The 256-nt window shown below is 59.4% G+C and overlaps 1 protein-coding gene across 1 annotated transcript; it reads left to right on the plus strand.

Moving 5' to 3' along the window:
- Positions 1-6: 6 nt before the first annotated feature.
- On the plus strand, positions 7-252 carry LOC104081199 (myogenic factor 6; the record flags this gene model as incomplete). The annotated part of the gene is made up of 1 exon (XM_009583839.1): positions 7-252. A coding segment is annotated over one exon (246 nt), but the record flags the coding sequence as incomplete, so codon positions are not given.
- Positions 253-256: the final 4 nt, after the last annotated feature.

The raw sequence follows: 256 nt of genomic DNA on the forward strand, positions 1-256 counted from the left end.
CAACCCCCTCACTGCCCCGGCCAGTGTTTGATCTGGGCTTGTAAAACTTGCAAGAGAAAGTCGGCCCCCACGGACAGACGCAAAGCAGCCACCCTGCGGGAGAGGAGGAGACTGAAGAAGATCAACGAAGCCTTCGAGGCTCTGAAAAGGCGGACTGTGGCGAACCCCAACCAGAGGCTGCCCAAGGTGGAGATCCTGAGGAGCGCCATCAGCTACATCGAGAGGCTGCAGGACCTCTTGCACAGGCTGGATCAGC

The sequence above is a fragment of the Fulmarus glacialis genome, unplaced genomic scaffold (genome assembly GCF_000690835.1).
Source record: "Fulmarus glacialis isolate BGI_N327 unplaced genomic scaffold, ASM69083v1 scaffold28628, whole genome shotgun sequence".
NCBI lineage: Eukaryota > Metazoa > Chordata > Aves > Procellariiformes > Procellariidae > Fulmarus > Fulmarus glacialis.